The following is an 18830-nucleotide window of genomic DNA, read 5'->3' on the forward strand; positions in this document are numbered from 1 at the left end:
CTCATCTGCCAACTCTTAGTGCCTACGTAAATGACAACCTGGCATTTTATTTAATGCATATTTTCTTCCCTATTTTTCGGATAGTTTCCTCTGGGCTGCATTGAGGTTATTCTCTGATATTTCAAGGAACTTTGAACATACGTGTCATAAGCGGAGTGCAACTTCGCCTATTACTCGTTATGCTCAACATTGCACTGATCAAACGTTGATACTTCTTGCCGAAAGGAAAGTTGACGAAAGGATGGTCGCCGCGGTAGCTGAATCGGTAAAGCATCGCGTTCTTAATGCGGAAGAGGTGGGTTCGTCCACTTTCATTGATGTTTTCCTTATTATTTCTACATATTAATTAAAAATGACAGTTACGTTCCTCTAGGTTTTATCTGACTTCACAGTCTTATCGATTAAGTAAGTTAATCAGGAGTTAGCTGAGTAAACTTAAATATTTGTTTGTGCACAATGAAAATAAAATATTCACGATTAGCCTGAACAATGCCCATCAACATACTGTGGCCGACGTTCGCGTAAAGCTTTTTGATAGTCTTTGAATTCTTAGCTGGGACGGTTTTTAGGAATTCTTAGTTGGGACAGCCGGTGTGCGATGGTCAGTTATCAGAGAACGCAGCACATATTTTACATCGCCGCTACGTAAATTAACTTTTCCGGAAAGCAGCGAAAAAAAAGAACAGGCAGTTCATATCTTGAAAATCCAGTGGTGCAAGTTCTATCAAGAAAAATCACACATTAAAGCGTCTTTCGCATATTACGCTTCTACAGAACTCGTTGACCCACCATGGTATAGCTCACTGCATGGCCGCGGCGTTGCATTGATGAACTCGATGTGGCGGTCCCGGCCGCGGCGGCCGCATTTGGAAGGAATCGAAATTTAAAAATGCTCGTGTACTAGATTTAGGGGCAATTTAAAGAACCACAGGTGGTGAAAATTAATCCGGAGACACCCACTACGGCGTGCCTCATAAGAAGATCCTGGTTTTGGCACGCAAGACCCCAGAACCTAATTACATAAATTGTGAATTTTCCTGAAAAATTCAATAAAACGATTCCGAAAAGGCGAAAAAAAAAAACCTTCACCCGAATTTAACCCAAATATGGACACTGAAAAAATTATTTTTCTTTATGCTAAACAAGGAAAATGTAGAGCCTCTGTAACCTGACTGTGAAGGCGCTCAATGCCGTTTATTGATCGTCACAGAGCTCAAGAACTATAATATAGTGACCATGCAGGATCATAAGTTGGGTGCCATAAAAGTGAACAAGGGCCTGAAAGCACGAATAAAAAAAGTACATGCTGTAGATGTTTCTTTCTGTAAACTGTGAAAATAACATAGGAACGATTCCTTTCTGATGTGCCACTCTCCGCATGCTCTGAGTATAGGCCTATACAGATAACAGAAGCTGTATACAGCAAACAGTGAAATATATTACATCGGTAATGGTACTGTCATCCTATCTATGCAACATTTTCGGACATTAACGGTAAATATTGAAGCTAATAACGGAAAATCACCTCGAACTCCGACCAACACGAAAACTTGCCACCGAAGTGCAAAGCACGTGCGTGAGGCCATGAAAAGAACACTTGGGAGACGGGCTGTGAAGTGATAAAGATAAAAAAAGTTTATAGGAAAATTAATAAATGAAGGAAGTAGCAAAAGATGTTGAAGGGATTCGATGACTACAATCAAGGCGAGTAAAACATATTCGAGTGACACGTAGTGGCGGAGCAGGTGATCTAAACCCGATAACCCAGATTCCTGGGTGCTCAATTCAAGCAAGAATTCTCTTGTCTTGTGTTCTCTTCCCCATGTTTTATTGTTTGATGAGTGTTTGCGTGACGCCCGCGTAATTTTTTTCTGTTTACTCCTCAGACTTGTTGCTTGCGTTCATTGTAATATATATTTGTTAGCCGCTGATATATATTGGGTATTACTTGCCTTTTCTTTTTGTCCTTTTCTTTAATATTCCATATGCATCGAAATATTGCTGCGATCCGTGTTTTTTTATATATTAATGGCCTATCACATTTCATGTACATGCTCCCTTACTCAATGCCTCTAGGGGCCGGTAAGGTATTTTTAAATAAATAAATAAATAAATAAATAAATAAATAAATAAATAAATAAATAAATAAATAAATAAATAAATAAATAAATAAATAAATAAGCAAACAAAAAATTAAGAACAAATAAATAAATAAATAATCGTGACAACTGAAAATGCAGCAGCGATGCAAATTCTTTTGCAACTTCTTGTGAACTGAGCAATCTTTCTCTCTCTCGTCTGCCTCACACGGCTTCACAGGACTTCTCAACACGACGCTGGCATGGGGCGGCCTGGTGCCCCTCAGCACCCTCTCCTATCTAATCTACCTGATCCACCCACTGGTCATCTACATGCATGTCGCCACGGCCAGGGAAATTGTCAACCTTGATCAATTCAGCATGGTACGTTTAGTGATTGCAACTACCTTCACGTCATAGGTGCAGTTGTTCGCTTCTGTAGAACCTGAAACACAGTTTCTGAGTGTTTTAGTTGGCTGCCGAACGTGATAAAAAATATATGACACGGCTGTGCAGGCAACGCAAGGAAAATTTTCCCCAGATCTAGGAATTTTAGGCATATAGTTTAGGGAAATAAGGACATTTGTCCTAATCTGGGGAAATTTCGCGCAGAGACACTGAAACATTGGAGCGGCTGACGTTACGGCTTGTTTTGATTTCAGTCACGGCAAATTACCGTCAAACTTCGCATTCGAAGTGTGACTTGATCGTAATCAGTGCAGTGAACACATCTCGCCAAGTAAACGACAGTGTGCGGATGCCTTCGGTTCTTTAATGAAATACGGCTGCTGCGATATTGCCGTTCGTACATCTAGCTGCGCTGTCAATTTCCGCGCTCTTTAAATAAAATATTTATCTGTAACCGGCGAAATAAACGCATGCGGCAACACCAAACAAAGCAACTCGGGTGAATCGGGGAGAAATCTGACACATGCCAGGTTTTTTTTTTTTCTGCAACCAAATTTTTAAATGTCGTCTGTGGCAGATCGCACGATCTTAACTCTTGATCTAAATTACTTGATGAGGCGGGCAATGCATCTAAAAGAAATCAAAATGCTTAATTTAATAATTAACATAATTATACTGACAAACTCTTTATTAAATATTTTACGGCGCAGATTGCAATTTACGAATTGTAGCCGGTGAGTTCGCAAGGCGAATCCACCTGGAACGTATTCTCAGGATGACACCAATTTCGAGATGCATAATTTTCAAAGTGACAAAATACATTGGCATTACAGTTACTTTTGTGATTCAATGCATAAAACAGCGTTTTCTAAAGGTAAGCGGAACAAGAGTGTAATTTTATCGCAAATTTGACGACGCATATATCGAAACCGGTGCCATTCTTAGAATTCGTTCAAAGTCGATATGCATTGAGAAAAGTTTTTCCATCCATCCATCCATCACTAGCCACAATTCGTAAATTGCAATATGGCTTGTAGTTGAATCAGTAAAGTCTTAGATAGTGAAACTTGGTATTTAGCCAATTACGCGTTTGATTGCTCGTGGAAGTAATGTCCGCCTCATCGAGTAATTTAGTTCAAGAGTTAGAATTGTGCTATCTGCCACCGGGTGACTTCCAAACATTTGTTGCAAAAAACAACAACGACACCCTATAGGTATATACCTCCGATCACGACAATGCAGGCATATTACTAAGCAGCCAGCTATGCACGCGTAACCAAAATTTACCGGGAACCGCCCGTAAGCAGAGCAAGCTTGGTCTGCGTTGTAGTGGTCATGTGTTTGGGCGATGTTTGCTTTGGAGAAAAACTAAAAAAAAAAATGACCACGTATCTGCGTGCTTCCTTTGCAAATGACCTGTAAGCGCGTAAGTGTGGTGGTGCTACGTGAGTACAGGGCATGAAAAAAAAGTCATTCACATCTTTTCCATTGGTGTCATGAAGTGGCACACTCTTTTGACTGGTAATTCTTTAAGGGAGGTCCGGAGCACGACTTCCTTACAACTCGAATGAAGCTCCATGTAATATTGACACTTTGCTCTACGTGCAAAACAAGTTAGGGCAACAAAGTTTAACCGTGCTGACGTCTTCTTCTGCGAGTATGACTTAAGTAGGAGGCATTCTTGTTAGCCTAACAATTTGCATTGCGACATCATTTCAACTTCAGGGCAGTGACTTCATTATTAGAATATTTTAAAGTGAGCTTAGAAATAAATTTAAGTGATAAAATTTGTAATCTATTTTTATAATACAAGCAAAAATTTATCTTTGCAAAAATGATATTGACAAACTCATTAACAACCACATTTAGCACAAACCTAGGAAATTCTGGGAAGTTTTTATCTAAGTTAGGGCAAAACTGGCTTCGGTGATTGGCAGCACTGTGACAAGTGCTCTTGTTAGAAAACTGTGAGTGTCTTTCTCTTTATGTGACGCTCGTTTTGTATATATTGTGTAATTATGTGACTTCAATATTGACTCAGTTTATGCGAGATGATTTTAAGTTTGAGTGTGTTTTGTGTGATTTTTCCCTACTCAGGCTCTAGTGTAGTTCTAGAAGTGCACTGGCTTCCCTGACTGTTTATAGTTCTCGTATGAATCTTCCGTCGTGCGCTCTGTGCTCACTCTCTCGCTCTTTTACTGCTGATATTCCCCCTTTCCCTTACCTACTGTTTAGAGCAGAAAACTGGACGCTCGTCTGGTTAACATCGCTGCTTTTGTTATTTTTATATTCTTTTTCTGTAACTAGTCTTGCAGAAACCATAAAGAAAAGAACGGCGCCTCTTGCCTTCGTGAACGCGTACTGTAATGACTCCGTATACGACTAGGTATCGTCCGATTAGCACCACGTATTAACGAAAACAACGAGTTACCCGCACATCTATCAAATTGAAAAAGAAGAAACAAAAAGAAAAAGAAAAACTACGCGATTCGCTGCGCGATTTGCTGTTCCTTTTACGCGTGCTTAATGAGACGATATGAAGACAAACTTATTCTCTGGGTATTTCGGAAGTTGATTTCATTAGCGGTCTACTTACCACCTTTATAACCCATGTTTCACCCCCCCCCCCCCCCCCGCCCTCTCCCGCCATCTTCTCTGCCAGTGCAGGACGGCATACTGAAGCACTACCCGTCTTAGCCTTTCTGAATTTCGTTCTCTTTCTCACCACAATAACGAGTTCTTTCAAACTTTTTTTTTTTTTACTTTCAGTATGGCTGGCAATGTACAGAATAAAAAGTCGTAACTCAGCACCTGTAGAGACTGTGTTCGCGTGACCAAACGGTATAGAGCTTCACTAATGCAGCTTGCACAGCTGCTGTATAGCTTTCTCTACCAAACTTCTAAAAGCTTTATTTTGAACGCCTCGTTATATTGCACCCACTGGAATGTTCCGCTGTTTCTAATCATGCGGATATCTCGTGGCGTTCTTTCTTGTTTTTTTTTCTCGCCGTGCAGTGCTACAGCTTCTTGGGGCACACGACAGTCTCCGTGCTGCTAGCGTACGTGGCGCATGTGACGGTAGAGCTCCCGTTCGCCAACCTCAAGGCACTGCTGATGCAGCGCCGGCGAGCTTCGCTGGCGCTGGCCGCCAAGGGACACCAGGCGCCACTGCAGGCGGTCGTGTGCGGACCCGCTAACGGGCACCGAACGGCCGCAGTGCCTCAGCCCGGGCTCGGACACGTCAACTGCGTAGCGTAGGCGCCACGCTCACCTGCATGGATGCCATCGTTGTCTTCATCGTCGCCTTAGCCGAGGGAGCACTTGTGTACGTCGAGGAAACGCCTACCTGAAACGTCGCGGAAGAATGTGTGCTCTTTGAGGGGAAAAGAAAAGCGGTGTGCATGGAGCCGTATGAGAGTTGGAGGAGTGCTTGCGTCTTCACATTGAACCATGACTGTCAATAAGCTGTCTCGTTTTTGAACGTACCTGTCGCACCGCCACCGTCTAAAAGATATCATGGATCCTGCACAAGACGACGCGTGGATTTTATGTAGGATGAAAAAAAAGTTATCTTTCCTTTTTCATATTATACCCTCTGCTCAACCCTGCTGATGACCAAGGGAGGATTATCTCTCGGGCGTCTAGAACACTGCCGTCCAAGATTCACTATTGTGCGGAAGTCTACTGTTCTCCAAAACGCGAAGAACTGCCCTCTTTCAATGTCCATTGTGATATCTGTGTGAGCTCATGGTCAGAGCAGTCGCTGCCTTCTCCTACATTGCATGCCATGTAATGTACCGCTGAGCCCAGAGAAAGGAAAGCCAGGTTGTAGCTCAAAACAATGTAATTAGCGACATCCGCAGCGTTAAACAGAAAACACGAAGCTTTCATCCGCACAAAGACGAGTCATTTCAGACAGTATTTTCTACACTAGGCAGTCAGTTCGTTTAGCTGCAATTGCGCTGATTTTGTTACTGGTCTTTGAACCGCATTTTAGTTGCACGATGATGCCCTTCAACCAATCTTTTTCAACTCGGCTGTTCCAAGTTGGCAGCATGGGGAAGCGCAAGTGGCGCTGCCTGCCCTTCATGAAACGACTATATCGTATTTGTGTCTGTTTGTATGCATGGTGCTGCATGATCACGTTTTGCCACGAAAGAAAAAGACTGGGCTTGGTTTACGGTCTACGTGACCACAGTGGTACTTGTGTGTGACAAAGATGGGAACAGGAAATGCAGGGAGTGGTTAGCCAGGTGTGAGTATCCGGTTGGCTACCGGCACCGAAGAGAATGGAAAAGGGAATTTAGAAAGCCGGGATAATCGCGCTTTGTCAATATAGCATCCTAGGCAATATGTATTTACTTGATGCTCACACTGTTCAGGTATTGTAGTAGGCTGTAGTATAAGGGAAGACACTACATATAGAACGCAATATTCGGGAGAAGTGTCACAATCTGTTCATCACCAATGAAACTGCACGCATAAGGTTGTTGCATAACAGACGGGAGACCATCAAGAAGGCATCGTCATCCTGCGTTCTCTCGGGAAAACTGTTAGACATAAAGTGTTTTATTATTATTATTTTTTTGTTGAAGATCACCTTGAGTCTGTGTTATGCCCGACATTTGTGATGAAGCAGGTCTGTTTCAATTCATTGTCCAGGGGTCTGCAGGTGAAATTGTACGTGATTTCGATGGTTCTCATCTGCTTTGTTGTTATTGAGCAAATAAATTTTCTTTCCTGGCACTGGTGGATAACAGTGGAATGGTTTTGCATCTGACGGCATATAACAATCTTAAATTTGCGATAACGACCGACCTCTGGCGACATTACTAGCGATGCGCTGGATACAACGGTAAGTGAGGCTGATAGTTATTCTCTATAAATAAGCACATTTGTGTGTACCTTCATGGCGTCTAACATCGTGCACCGAATATTTTTCTCAATGGAAATGAAACGTAAATGCCATATGACGCAGGTTTTTCTTTTACCCAAGTATTATATATACTAATAGATTTCTTCTGTCTGCTATGGCTCATTCACTGTTTCTGATGCTCTCATTCGAAAACAATTATTTACCCACCATTTCATCAACTTTCGGTGCCAATCGCAAAATATTGAGGGTCTGAAATGATAAAATTGTACAGCATCTTTCAAATAATTTCTGAAGAATAAGCAAGCTTTTCGAAGTTCTCAAATTGTGCTTGCTGTCTCTATATTTAGTTGGGCCGGTTTATATAATGCCTCAATTTTCCTGGGAAACTTTACAAAATGAACAACGCTTGAGTGTGCTTTAGCATTGAGCTTTACGTGCATTGGGGTAATAATAGCCCCACGGCGCGCAAATTGGGGCAATGCGAGGCAATAAGGAACCGCGCCGTTTCCCACAATAGTCTCTGCTTTTCGTGATCCCGCTCAACAACCCGTTCTACTCACCGCGGTCGTATTGCGCATTTCGCTTCTCAATAGCTCCCTTATTATTCCTTAAAAGGCAATGAAGTGTACTTGTCTCCGGTGTCTGCGGCGTACGTGGTGACACCTTGGGAATGAAGTTGAAAGAATGAAGGAAATGTGCCTACACCCAAATTCCGTGAAGATGGCGAAGCTCGTGACTTCAATGAATAACCGAGAAGAGGTATGTTTGGCCAGCTGTTGCTGCCATCGTTGACGTTCCGTAACTTTTCAAGCTAAGAGGCTTCTAAACGAACAATCTACCATTCTAACTTGACTTAATCTTTACTTTTAGTGTTGCTTAAGGTAGCGCTAACACGGCGTTCATAAAAAAAAATGAAAATGAGGGAAAGAAGGAAAGAAGGAAAGTTCTTCTTGCCTCCTGCAGTTGCGAACCGGTATGCAGTTGTTTCTGCCTACATGTCTGACTTTGGTCTGTGGCTTCCTGCGCTATATTAGTCGATTTCCGTGTAGTGGAAGTAGATTCCGAGTGGTTTCCTCGTACTGCTTAATTTTCCTTTAATGCTACGTTCGCTTGCACGTTTTATATTCACTCGGACAAAAATATGAACAGCTTATCTGCCGTTCGTCTACTTCCTCTGACCAAAGCTGGTACATTTAGCGCTTCTCTTACCCTTCCGCGATGCATTCAGACAGAATAACGTTACTTATTATTCTTTGTTTCGATAGCATGCAGTCTCCTTCCAAATTTATTTCTTCTTTGCTTTTTGATGTCTTAAAGCGAAACGTCATTTTCCTCTTCCTCGCACTTATCAGGCGCTGGATGCTGCTGTATTGCCGAGCAGACTACAACTTCGGCCGCTAGGTATGTGCTGCTGGGCACGTGCCACTGATTATGCGCCCAATCTTGCACCAATCAGCCAGACGGGGTGTGCCGCTGTGACATAATGGCACGGAAGCGTTAAATTCTCTGACTACATGTGCCGTACTCCCTTGTGCCATACACCTCTCATCGAGATTCTTCCCTCAACAAGTATCGGGCATCGCCTTTGTCCTTGTCACACCGGCAACTAACAGCTGCAGGCAACGAGGCTGTGCTCGTGTCAGCATTTACTGCTGCTACCACGCTAACTCCAGCAACTTTCGCGTCATTTATATGCTGTTTTCCACTGGTCGATCAGGAGTGTCTGCCGAAATTCCGGAGGGAGCACTCGGATTTCATTAATCCGAATCTGCCCCAAGGAGAGTAAAAATGCTCCACGATCCATTGTTCCATTGATCACATACCGGAACTTGTTGCGCACAGGTCACGCAAACCGATTTCGGAAACGATGCCTCACTGCCGCTCTGTGCCTTTTCACGGCAAACAGCGGGTAATGTGTTGCCCACCGATTTCCCATGAAGACGAAAATGACGTAAGTTGTTTGCGCCCGAATCCGCACTTCGGCGGCGGAGCAAGTGACAGTGATCTGGGGCTGGACGAGTTGATGTGAAACGACGGTTGGAAAGCGCGAACCAGCTCCAGATCGACCCGTGGAAACCGGATTCGCCTGCCGCAGAGTAATAAATCTTGCTCGAGGTCGACCAGTTGAAAACACCATTAGATTCGAACACTGCGATGGATCGGCGTGTTCTTTTGCGATTAGCATTCTCAGCCTACTTACCCCACTTTGGTGTGCTGCTATCTAACCGCTATGGCATGACTCTTAAAGAAGAAAACATCTTCCACGGTTAATTTCCCTCAGCACAACAGCCCGATGGTGTACCCATTAGACCGCCTAGACATCGCTCACAACACCCTTACCAGATTCAATCGTGCAAGTCAGCGCTTTGGGACGCTTGACACATGAGGCGCGTCGCATGGCAACAATTTATACAGAAAAGTAAAAACATGCACTCTACTAGCTGACAATGAAAATTAAAATTTTACGGCTGAGAAAGAAGCCGCTGCAATCGCGCCATAGTTAATTCGAAGTCAGATATGCTGAAGCCGAATTATACACGCGCACGCGCTTTACGACCCAATCACCGTGCAGGACCTGGCCCTCTAAAGGACGTCGCTCACGATTGTGTATAAAACCACACACAGTGCCTCCCTTCCGTACTCGCATGACCCACCTAGGAAAGCCTTAACGCCTTCAATGTGGACTTTGGACAGTCTCAAAGCGCTTTTAAGGGCGAATAACAAGCTGAACCCAGGGGCTCCGAAACCTCCCAGCCCCTTTCATCATCATCATCATCATCATCATCATCATCATCATCATCATCATCATCATCATCATCATCATCATCATCATATTTAAGTCCCCTTCAGGACGAAGGCCTCTCCCTGCGATCTCCAATTACCCCTGTCTTGCGCTAGCTGATTCCAACTTGAGCCTGGAAATTTACGAACTTCATCACCCCACCTAGTTTTCTGCCGTCCTCGACTGCGCTTCCCTTCTCTTGGTATTCATTCTGTAACTCTAATGGCCCACCGGTTATCCATCCTAAGCATTACATTGCTTGCCCAGCTCCATTTTTTCCTCCTGATTTTTCCTCCTACGAGGGACGTTCCAAAAGTAAGTTTCGTCATTTTTTTGAAAGAGAACATGGTACACCAGGTGAAACAAACAATCGCCATAAGAATCCACGCCCGTTAGTGGTTCAACGACGGAAGGAGCGTCAGCGGAGGAGGAATGACGCATGCGCAGAGCGCCGAAGAAGAGAGGGTAGCAGCAGACCGGCGTGTCCGATGTTATTCGAGTACAAATCACTATGGTAGACAGACGTGTGCTCCCAACGTGGTCGCCAATGGAAGTGTGTGCTGTTATCCGGTATGAATGGGCATGTGGGACTAGTGTGTCCAAATCCATGAACGCTTACAGACCGTGTATGGTGAATAGGTCATGTGTCGTCAAATGGTTGGTCGCTGGTCGTCAAATTGTTGGTTCAGTGAAGTAAGGCAGAGTGTGGAGGATGAAGGTCGAAGTGGGCGTCTCTCCACATCCACGAATGAAAACAACATTAGTAGAGTACAGGACAAGCTGCACTCTCGGGACCTCACTTCCAAAACAATGCTGAAGCGGAGCAGGCTGTGCGACAATTCCTTGCATCCCTGGGCACCGAGTTTTACCAGAGTGGTTTCTTCAAACTGGTTGCACGCTACGACAAATGTCTCAATGTCGTTGGCGACTATGTGGAATAATAGTTCAAGGTGTACAGTTCATGATGCCATGGTGTAACGTTTTTTGGCAATAAAGTTTCTGTGTGAAAACTTAAATGACGAAACTTACTTTCGGAACGTCCCTCGTGGAATATCGGTTATCCCTGTTTGCTCTCTGATCTACACCGCTCTCTTCCTGTCTCTTAATGTTAAGCCTAGCTTTTTTCATTCCATCGCTATTTGTGCGGTCCTTAACTTGTTCTCGAGGTTCTTTGTTAATCTCCAAGTTTCTGCCCCATACGTTAACACCGGTAGAATGCAATGATGTACACTTTTCTATTCAACGACAGTGGTAAGCTCCCAGTCAGGATTTGGAAATGCCTGCCGTATGCATTCCAAGCCAATTTTAGTCGGATTTCGTTGCAACGTTGCTCTAAATAGTAGAGTTAGTCCTTGACCGAGCGCACGTAACCCCTCTGTGATATTGTCTCAAATCACTATCAATTTCAAGTGATCTGGATCATACTGAGTGGTGAAACGTAGATGAGAATTAGAAGTTGTACAGAAAGTGTTAAATCTGTACGAGCTAGACGGCTAAGGGACATTTTATTTTTTTTTAATTTCACGGCTTCGTTCACGACTTGATCGCTAGCCTGTGGTGCAAACAATTGAAGTTAGTATTTTAAATGACGATCTATAAATCTCGCCACTGGCGACCATAGCTTCCCCACCTCACCCCTGGCATTATTTTATAAAGTTGGGAGCTCAACTTACTATACTATGTCTCATCAACTCCGTGCAGTGCAGCAAAAGTTATGGGTTGTGGTTTCCGCGACCATGTCACCGAAATCCGCTTTCTTGTGGCCGAGCCTATGTAAGCCATACTGAACGATGCATTAATTACCAGCAAAGTTCTCAAATTTGCAGACGCTAATTTGGCAGTTGACTGCCACGAGTGCGGATGCCCACTGTACTTGAATAACGCCGTGGTGTTGTATCGCGACACTGGCATGCGCGCGCGTCTGATAGTACAAGCCGCTGAGAAGAAGAGGGGTGTCCTTGTAGTGGTTAGCACGCCGTCCATTTCGCTGACAAGTAACAAGCTACGGTTCCTAGGGTCTGCGCATGCCGCTGGTACATGAGGTATAGGACTTGCTATCACACATGTGGGCATAATCTCTCATTAAGTTCATGTTTCTTACATTTCAGCTAGGTTCTTCCCGCCCTGTTTCAGGGCCCGACACCTACATAAACGGTGCACGCCTCGCGCAATAAACTTTAGCTTGAAGGGGCCTGAACCACCCCTCGGACTGGGCGAAAAAACACATTCAGCGGATGGTATATGCTGCTGTGAACATCTCAGCCTAATTTTACAATCGTGCGCGCGACGTGTGTAGCTCACAAGCGGAGCGCGAAGTCACCTTTTTCTCAAACGCTCTCGTTTCAACAGAATCCATGTTCCTCACTCTCTTCTGTGTGCTTTATTTCGTCATAAAGCACATTCCCTTAAACGGCGGCTATTGGTTGGTGTGGTCGGGCTACGCAACGTAGATACGGCGGCCGCCGCGGGGTGCCGCCACGAGTCCACTGGTTAAGCGCACTGCGGCTCGCTGAGGTCAACCGCGTTTGGGTTACGTTTAGCGCATCGTAGGCACTAAAATCAGAAGTTGTGGATGAAACTTGAACTGCGCGCCACGGTGAACATTTAGAAGGCGAAGCTTTGTGGGCATGCCCCACTCTGCCGTAGCCTCCGCAGTGCAAGGCATTTAAGAAGGTACGGGATCACAACGGAGGCCGTGTTTGATTGCCAATAACTCCGCTTCTGCTGAACGCACTGAAGTACTTTCTGCGGTAAAGTATTTCTGAAATAGCCTATTTTTCCCTTCAAATGCCTTTCTCCATTTCGATAAAAAGTGGTTCATGGCCACTTTAAAGTAGCATGTGTTTTGTGCAGTTCAACGTCTTTCGTGCCTCTTTGCCCTATCCGAAAATATGTGTTATATACGTTTCATAATAATCGTTTTTCTTTAATTAGCTACACCACAGTACAGTTGTGCTATGCGGTGAAGCATATAATTTTTGCAGTGAAGCCTACAAACAGTGTAACAGGGGCACTGTCACGGGGACTAGTACATGTTCCTTAATTATGAAGACGCGTACGCGTCGTCTACGGTCTCAGTACGCGCACTGATGCATCTAAAAAGTGTACGTTCGGGCCTTGAGAGCTGTTTATCACGGGGCTGTGGCGCTTTAAACCCTTGTCTCACCCCCCTTGCGCGCCTGAATATGAGACCGTAAGGGGGCTTAGTAGTCATTCCTTAATTATGCACGCGCACACGCGCCGTCTCCGGTGACAGTATGAGTACCGAGACGCCGCGCCCCGTGTTGGGAGGGTTGAACGTATCTCGATTACGGTACGCGTTCAGGGAGCAACTGTATCCGTTCCGCAAGGCCTGACCCGCGAGCTCTGTGTGGCATTCGCTCTCCAACACTTGCTCCGCCCAAGCATACCCGGCACCGCCTACCGCCATCCTAGCGTCACAATAGCAGGTAGGCTCGCGCTCCACAGTCTTTGTTTCCTCCCTTGCTACTTGGCGGGAAAATTGGTTACAGGAGAGTAGTTTGCGATGGCATCCACGTGAGTCGATTTTGTCGTTCCGCCTCATGGACAGCATTCTCGCCTCGACGATCAGAATGAAGTATGTCAGTTCATTCGTTCGCTAGGACTTGCCTCCAGTTTCGTCTGCTGTCCCGATCCTATAGTGTCCCAGCCCTTCTGCAGGCCATCCAGCAACCCTGGAATGCTGGGGCGTTGGCATATACTTCAGGTTCAGCTCAGATGTTCTTGATTGCGACGGGGAATGGCAGGTACGACAGGTAGGCAGCCGAGGGTAGGAGATATGCTTTTCGCTGCGGCACTTTCCGCATGCAGCTTTCGCAGTTACATGTAACCTCTGCTCTCCAAGGTCAGCAGGTCGCAAGCAGCAACAGCTTTTTTTGCAAATAAGGTTAGCCTCGGCTGGCCGTCTGTGCGGATTCCGAGGCAGGGGCTTCCCTAGATCACCTATTGCTGCACATATAAGGGAGCTCATGTAAGGAGATTTATTTGTTTATTTATATTATTTTTTATTTCAATACTCTCAATGCCACGTGGGGCGTTACAGAGAGGAGTGGGTCTCAATACAATAAGTGGAAATCGCGGTTTTGAAGGATGATTCAACGGGGTTGCTGAAAATGGAGGCGGGGAGGCGGTTCCAGCTGGTCGATGTCCTTGGAGCGAAGGCATAAGCATGTAGGTTTGTACGTGAACTTGGGACGTGGACCTTGAAGTTGTGATCGGTGCGTGCGGAAATATAATGAGGAGCAGCGAGTAGTGCATTCTTGAGGTGATGATTGGTATGGTATATTTTGTGGAATAGCCCAAGCCGCGCCATTTTTCTTCGTGTCGTAAGGTAAGGGAGGTCCAGGAAAATTTTCATTGCAGTAACACTTGCGGTGCGAGAGTAATTAGAAAGGATGAAACGGGCGGTTCGGTTTTGAATAGCTTCGCGAGAGGAGGTAAGCAAGGCAGAGTGAGGATTCCAGATACAGGCGGCATATTCGAGTTTAGACCTTGCAAGTGTTTTATACAATATCAGTTTTAAAGAGATAGGAGCGAATGAAAAGTTTCGGTGAACGAAACCTAACATGCGATTAGCATTGTTAGCCACGAAATCATTGTGAGTTTGCCATGTCAAGGTATTAGATATATGAACGCCGAGGTATTTATATGAGCTAACAGCTTCTAAAATAGCATTATTGACAAAGTAAGGTTAAAGGGCAGGAGCATTACTGTTACGGTGTACTCTCATTACTTTGAATTTATTTACATTCAGTTTCATTAGCCATTGAGTACACCATGCTTGAACGTAGTTCAGATAAGCTTGAAGCAGCAGTGCGTCGCTTGGTTTAGTTTATCTCCCGGTAAATTACACAGTCGTCAGCAAAAAGTCTAATTTGTGAGTAAACGTGGTTAGGAAGATCGTTAATATAAATTAAGAAGAGTAACGGTCCGAGAACGGTTCCTTGCGGTACACCGGAGGTTACAGTAGAATTAGTAAAGTCATAGCTGTTTGCCGTGACGTACTGCTTTCGATTTAATAAAAAGCACTCAATCCACTGGAGCACGTTGGCGTCGATATGTTAAGGGTTTTTAATTTTAGAAGAAGAAGGCGGTGAGAGACGGTGTCAAATGCTTTTTGAAAGTCAAGAAAAATGAAATCTACGAGAGTTGCGATCGAGGATGGTAAAGAGGTCGTTAGTAAAAAGAAGGAGCTGGGTTTCACAACACGGACGGTTCTGTCTCCTCCAAAAGTTCAGCTGGAGCAGTGGTAATTCCCGTGAAATCTGTCACCATCCAATTCAAGACGTCTCACATTACATCATCGACGGCTGCAGAACTCGCAGCTATCCGTGCTGCTCTGGAATTTATTGGTCCGAAATCATCACAGTCATGGTCCATCTTTTGTGACTCGAAGGCAGCTCTCCAGTGCCTGCTGTCCCCTTTCAACTACAGACCTAACGCACAATTAGTCGCAGACATCCGACTACTTCACCATCACGCAACCGACAAGGGGCACAACATCATCTACCAGTGCATACCGGGTCACTGCAGAATTTCCGGAAATCACAGTGCGGATGACGCTGCCCGATCGGCCCACAATGGTGCCCCTATTGTATCGATATCATTGTCGAGAACAGACGCAGCCACAAAACTCCGTTCCCTCGCACGTGAGCTTACGCAGACTCTGTGCATTACCAGTGATTTCAGCAACGCAGGCCTCCACAGATTGGATCTACGTCTGCAACTCTGTCTTCCACCAGGGTTACCACGAGCGGAAGCAACACCTCTGTGCCGCCTGTGGCTCGGCGTGGCATTCACGAACGCCTATTCCTTCCGCATTGGAATGGCTGACAGCCCTGCTTGCGACAACTGTGGCTGCGAGAAGACAATCAAGCACCTCCTCTGTGACTACCCCGCTACAATGTGGCAAGAAAAGCGCTCGCGACTGCGCTTGAAAACTGGACAATCGCCCCCTCACAGAGGAAAAAGTTTTAGGACACTGGTCTAGACGGGCTTCGGCACTCAAGGCCTTAAGGGCTCTGCTGAAGTTCTTAAGGGCTTGTGAATTGTGCGACCGGCTTTGAACGTTGTAGCGCGTAGGGTCGCGTTATTGCGCGAATTTTCTTACTTCAATTTTTTTATTTGTTTCTTCTATCACCTTTTATTCCCTTTACCCCTTTCCCCAGTACAGAGTAGCAAGCCGGTATTTACACTGGCTAACCTCCTTGTCTTTCTTTCCTATTCTTTCTCTCTCTCTCTCTCTCTCTCTCTGGGTTTCACAAGAGTAATGTTTCCTGAAGCCGTGCTGATGCATACAGAAGAAGTTGTTACTTTCAAGGAAAGTTACCAGATTGGAGTATATTACATGTTCTAGAAGCTTACAAGGAATGCTGGTTAACGTGATGGGTTTATTGTTTAGGGGGCTGGATAAGTTACCTTGCTTGGGGACTGGTACCACCCTCCCCGCCTTCCAGTCGTGAGGAAGCTGGGAACACTGCAAAGACTGAGCAAATGTTTGTGACAAGATTATTGATGATTATGTCTCAATGTGCTTCAGAAACACCGCGGTGATTTCATCGGTACCAGGTGAAGAAGATGGCTTCAGTGCCTGTATTAGTTTGGCAATACCAACCCAGTCAACCAAGATTGGATCAATCATAGGAAAAGAAGTCACTGCAGGCTTGGGGGCAATGCACGATACATCATTCGAGAACGAGGCTACAAAGTGGTTTTGAAGAACAACACAACACTGATTGCTTAGTATATGATATCACCTTGCTCATCGCATAGCTGAATTTCCAGTTTTTTTGGCCCAGTCACAATACTCCAAAACTTCTGTGGGTTGGATTGTAACAAAGATGGAAGTGTACAGGTAAAAAAATTGTCTTTGACTACCTTAAGTGCCCGTTTATACTCAAACACGGTGCTTTGGCACACTGCCCACCTTTCACTGCTATCATAAAGTGACGCACTACGATACAACCTCTCTTTCTTCTTGCGAAGGCGGTTCAGCGTAGACGTATACCAGGGGGAGCGGAAAGAACAACGAACACTACTCCATGGAACATACTTATCTATTAATAATAAGACTTGATCTTTGAAGATAGACCAGTTCTGTTCAACTGAACGCTGTGAAAAGCTGCGTAGGAATTCATGACAAGAATCTTCCAATTCGGCGTTAATTGAGTCAAAGTTAGCCTTCTTGTATTCGAAAATTACCTTAGTAGAATTGGCTTTCCGTACAGATTTAATGTCGCACTTGAACGAGAGCATGCAGTGATCGCTATAAGACCGGGTAGATGGGTTAAACTGCAAATATAATCAGGCTCAGTGGTTAGAATTAAATCTAACAGATTAGAAGAAGAAGAAGTGGTGCGCGTGGGCAGTTTCACAAGCTGCGTTAAATTGAAGTCGTTACACAAGTTTATGAAGCACATGCTCTCGGAGGTAAGTGATGTGGAAGGGCCACTGCTTTTATCCCAGGAGATATCGGGTAAATTGAAATCACCAAGAAGAATGATAGGAGAGGAAGGGTACCTAACAATAACATTGTGTAAGGCATCGTGTAGGTCATCGCAGAAGTTAGATGAGGAATTTGGCGAACGGTAACAAGCACATAAAATAAAAATTTTCTCGCCTAAGCGAACACACTAGTTCCCAGGGGCACGTGACTGGGATGATATGGGAGGGCAGGTGCACTGCAACTGCGATTAGAACGCTCCCACCTATTCTTGATTCACGGTCAGACCTGTAGAAATTGAATGCACTTGCGCATTCAAGAATTTCACTATCCCGCACTTTGCTCGAAAGCCATGTTTCACATAGGGTGACAATATCAAAAGCACAATCATCGACAACAGAAGACAGTTCCTCACGTTTGCACATTACGCTTCGAATGTTAGCGAAAAGAAAACGAACGCTTCTTTTAGTACTGTCATTTCTGGCCGAAAATTGCTATGTGCTGTTCCCATTACGACTCTGAGCGGCATCGCGGGAAGTAGTGGAAGGTTTCGGACGTGAGGATGTACTTTCGTTTAATTCACATAATTCATAGACACTATCAGTTAGAGGGTAATAAACAAAACATTTCTTGTTTATGTATAATTTGTTATAATGCAGTGAATATCAGACTTCAGAATAGCTAAACAAACACGCACCGACTGGTGCAATTTCGTTCCCCAAAATTATGGGGGTTTTAGGTGCCAAAACCACGCCCTGATTATGAGGCACGCCGTAGTGGGGGACTCCGGAAAATTTCGAACACCTGGAGTTCCTTAACGTGCACCTAAATCTAACTAGCTGTTTATGTTGAGCTCCTGGCGCGGCCTTCCATGGGTGGACCTAGTGTCATTATCCAGGTTGACTAGTGCCTCATGCGTGTAAATATGAAGGTTAACTGGGGTGTCTCTTGGAAGGTAACAATCTGCCACCCAGTCAACAGAAATACGGCGGAGTTGCAGACAGAGGGCCGTGGGTGTTGGACATGATGTGGGTGTCCACAAACGAACTCCGTCTGTTCAAGATGGATCACCATGATGCAAGGGCACTGGGACCTCTAATTGCCACCAGTGTTCTTCCTAGTACAACAATACACAGTGACGAATGGGCGGCGTGCAACTCTATCCAAGTCTTGTGGATGCGAACGGGGCAATCCTCAACCTACACTGCGAGAACAGTTAATCAC

The 18830-nt window shown here is 44.9% G+C and overlaps 1 protein-coding gene across 1 annotated transcript in view; it reads left to right on the top strand.

Annotated features, from left to right (window-relative positions):
- LOC119437157 (nose resistant to fluoxetine protein 6-like) overlaps nt 1-7230 on the top strand; it is a 34716-nt gene extending 27486 nt beyond the window's left edge. The window contains exons 14-15 of the mRNA XM_049660149.1: nt 2320-2462; nt 5502-7230. Of these exons, the coding sequence (XP_049516106.1) occupies nt 2320-2462; nt 5502-5744 (386 nt within the window). The 3' untranslated portion in view covers nt 5745-7230. The remainder of the gene's footprint in view (nt 1-2319; nt 2463-5501) is intronic.
- The last annotated feature ends 11600 nt before the right edge of the window (nt 7231-18830 follow it).

The sequence above is a fragment of the Dermacentor silvarum genome, chromosome 1, assembly GCF_013339745.2.
Source record: "Dermacentor silvarum isolate Dsil-2018 chromosome 1, BIME_Dsil_1.4, whole genome shotgun sequence".
Lineage (NCBI taxonomy): Eukaryota > Metazoa > Arthropoda > Arachnida > Ixodida > Ixodidae > Dermacentor > Dermacentor silvarum.